This window comes from Myotis davidii, unplaced genomic scaffold (assembly GCF_000327345.1).
Source record: "Myotis davidii unplaced genomic scaffold, ASM32734v1 scaffold609, whole genome shotgun sequence".
Classification (NCBI taxonomy): Eukaryota; Metazoa; Chordata; class Mammalia; order Chiroptera; family Vespertilionidae; genus Myotis; species Myotis davidii.
The window spans coordinates 1,086,025-1,088,036 of record NW_006300164.1 but is presented as its reverse complement, the minus strand read 5'-3'; the positions used below and the strand labels follow the sequence as shown (position 1 = coordinate 1,088,036).

The window sequence follows — 2,012 nt, the reverse complement described above, 5'->3', positions numbered from 1 at the left end:
CGGCCAGGGCTGCAGGCCGGCCTCCCACTGCCCCCGCGGCCCCTCTGGGCTCGGTGCGCACTGGGTCCACAGCAGCGGGCGTTGGACGCGTTGCACGAGACGCCGGCTCGAGTCCCCTGTCCCTCAGGTCGCCAAGGTGTCCGCTGCACGTCTGGCGCTCTGCGGGCCGCACTGTCTGCTGGGCGCCATCACACGGTGGCGCCGGGTGGCAGGGTGCCAGGGCGGCCTCCGCTTGCACTGGCTGCTCTGAGCTTCCTGTGCTGACTCCGTTTCTTTTCCTAGGACCCTTCGCTGTTGGACGGCCGCGTGACGTTCCTGCACGTCCCGGGGGGCACGGTGGTGTCCAAGCAGGGAGACCAGGTGAGCAGGAGGCCTGGCTTCAAGGGGACGCTCACGGTGCCGACGCTGTGGGAGCCCTCGGGACACGGGCGAGTCCCTCATCCCTGTCCCAGAGGGCTCTCCCAGGCTTGTCCTCTCGGGCTGGGCACGTGCCCACCCTCCCACTACTCGCACCCTCCCTTCGCTTTTGTACCCCTCAGAGGAAAGAAGGGCTTTCCCCATCCTCACAGGAGGCAGGCGCTGGCTTGCCTCCCAGACTCCGGGTTTGGGCACCTGTGGGAAGCCCTCTCCAGGGCCTCTGCGCCCTCGGCCTGACCCCCAGCTGCCCACTGGCCTGTGCCCACACGGCCTGTGCCCACACTGGCCAAGTCCATTTTGGTCTCTGGCCCTTCCTGCCCAGACCATAGGGACGAGGTCCGGGGGGCAGGGTGAGCAGGTTTGGAGAGAGGCCTCGTGCGGACAAATAAGGTGGGGTTGGCATGAGCGTGGTTTCCCTTGTTGAGGTCGGACCCGGGATGCCTGTGATGGGAGCGGGCGGGCGCCTTGTCGGGCCGCACTGACCGCCTGGCCTGGCCTGGCAGGACGTGAACGTGGTCTTCGTGGTCTCGGGGCTGCTGCACGTGTACCAGCGGAAGATCGACAGCGAGGAGGACAGCTGCCTGTTCGTGACGCGGCCCGGGGAGATGGTGGGCCAGCTGGCCGTGCTCACGGGAGAGCCCCTCATCTTCACCATCAGGGCCAACAGGGACTGCAGCTTCCTGTCCATCTCCAAGGCGCACTTCTACGAGTGAGTCCCCCCGGGGCCCATGCCCACGTGTGCCCCAGGCCCTGCCCTGGAGCCGAGGCGAACCCACTGGGCGCCCTGGTCGACACCCCAGCCCCTCCAGGCCCCAACGTGGGAGCAGCCGCTGGGGCGTGTGGCCTGGTCCCGCGTGTCGTCCCGTGTGTGTGTGTCCGTGTTGAGTGTGTGCGTGCTCACTGTGTGAGTCCCTGATGCGGCAGCTCCCTCCCTGCAGCCGTGCCCACCTGCTGTCCCAGGGTCCTCGTCCCCTCGTCCCCTCAGACTTAAGCACCAAATCCCGTCTCCCCAGCCTCGCTCCTGCATCCGGCTCGAGTGCCGGCGGGTGCTGGGCGTCTCCTGGCGGTGCAGGGGCTTCCACGCGGCCTCGGCAGAGCCCAGGTCCCCAGCTTGCTCAGCTCCTGCTTTTGTGATTGTCGCTCCATCCGCCCACGGCTGTGTCCTGAGCCTCCCTGTCCAGCCAGTGCAGCCGTGAGCTCTGTGCTCCCCCCTCCCCACTGCCTTCCGGAGCCCCCACGGTGCAGTGGGCCTGCTGCTGCCCTCAGCAGCCTGTGACACGGGCAGCCGGGGGGCAGGTGGACCATGTGCCCACGGAGCCTCTGGGTGCCCCGCCCCCCCATCTTTGTGGCACATCGTGGGGCAGGGCCCTGCAGCCGCAGCCGATGGGCCTCGTGGTGTCTGTGCTCCAGGGACCTCCCCGGGAGGGTGGCCGCTGGGAGGGGCTTTCCGGGCTCCCCCGAGGCTGCCGGCGGCCGGGCGCAAGGGCAGATGGGCAGGTGGAGGCTGTGCTCTGCGCTCCTCAGTGGGAGTTGTGGTCTGACACGTGGGGCGCAGGTCCCATGTCCTCTCGAGGGCCGGGCCTGGCGGGAGGGGC

At 69.1% G+C, this 2,012-nt stretch overlaps 1 protein-coding gene across 1 annotated transcript in view; it reads left to right on the top strand.

Annotated features, from left to right (window-relative positions):
* Positions 1-2,012, top strand: part of PNPLA7 (patatin like phospholipase domain containing 7) — a 57,726-nt gene that overhangs the window by 26,543 nt on the left and 29,171 nt on the right. Inside the window, exons 13-15 of the mRNA XM_015572352.1 lie at positions 283-360; positions 921-1,126; positions 1,403-1,572. Of these exons, the coding sequence (XP_015427838.1) occupies positions 283-360; positions 921-1,126; positions 1,403-1,572 (454 nt within the window). The remainder of the gene's footprint in view (positions 1-282; positions 361-920; positions 1,127-1,402; positions 1,573-2,012) is intronic.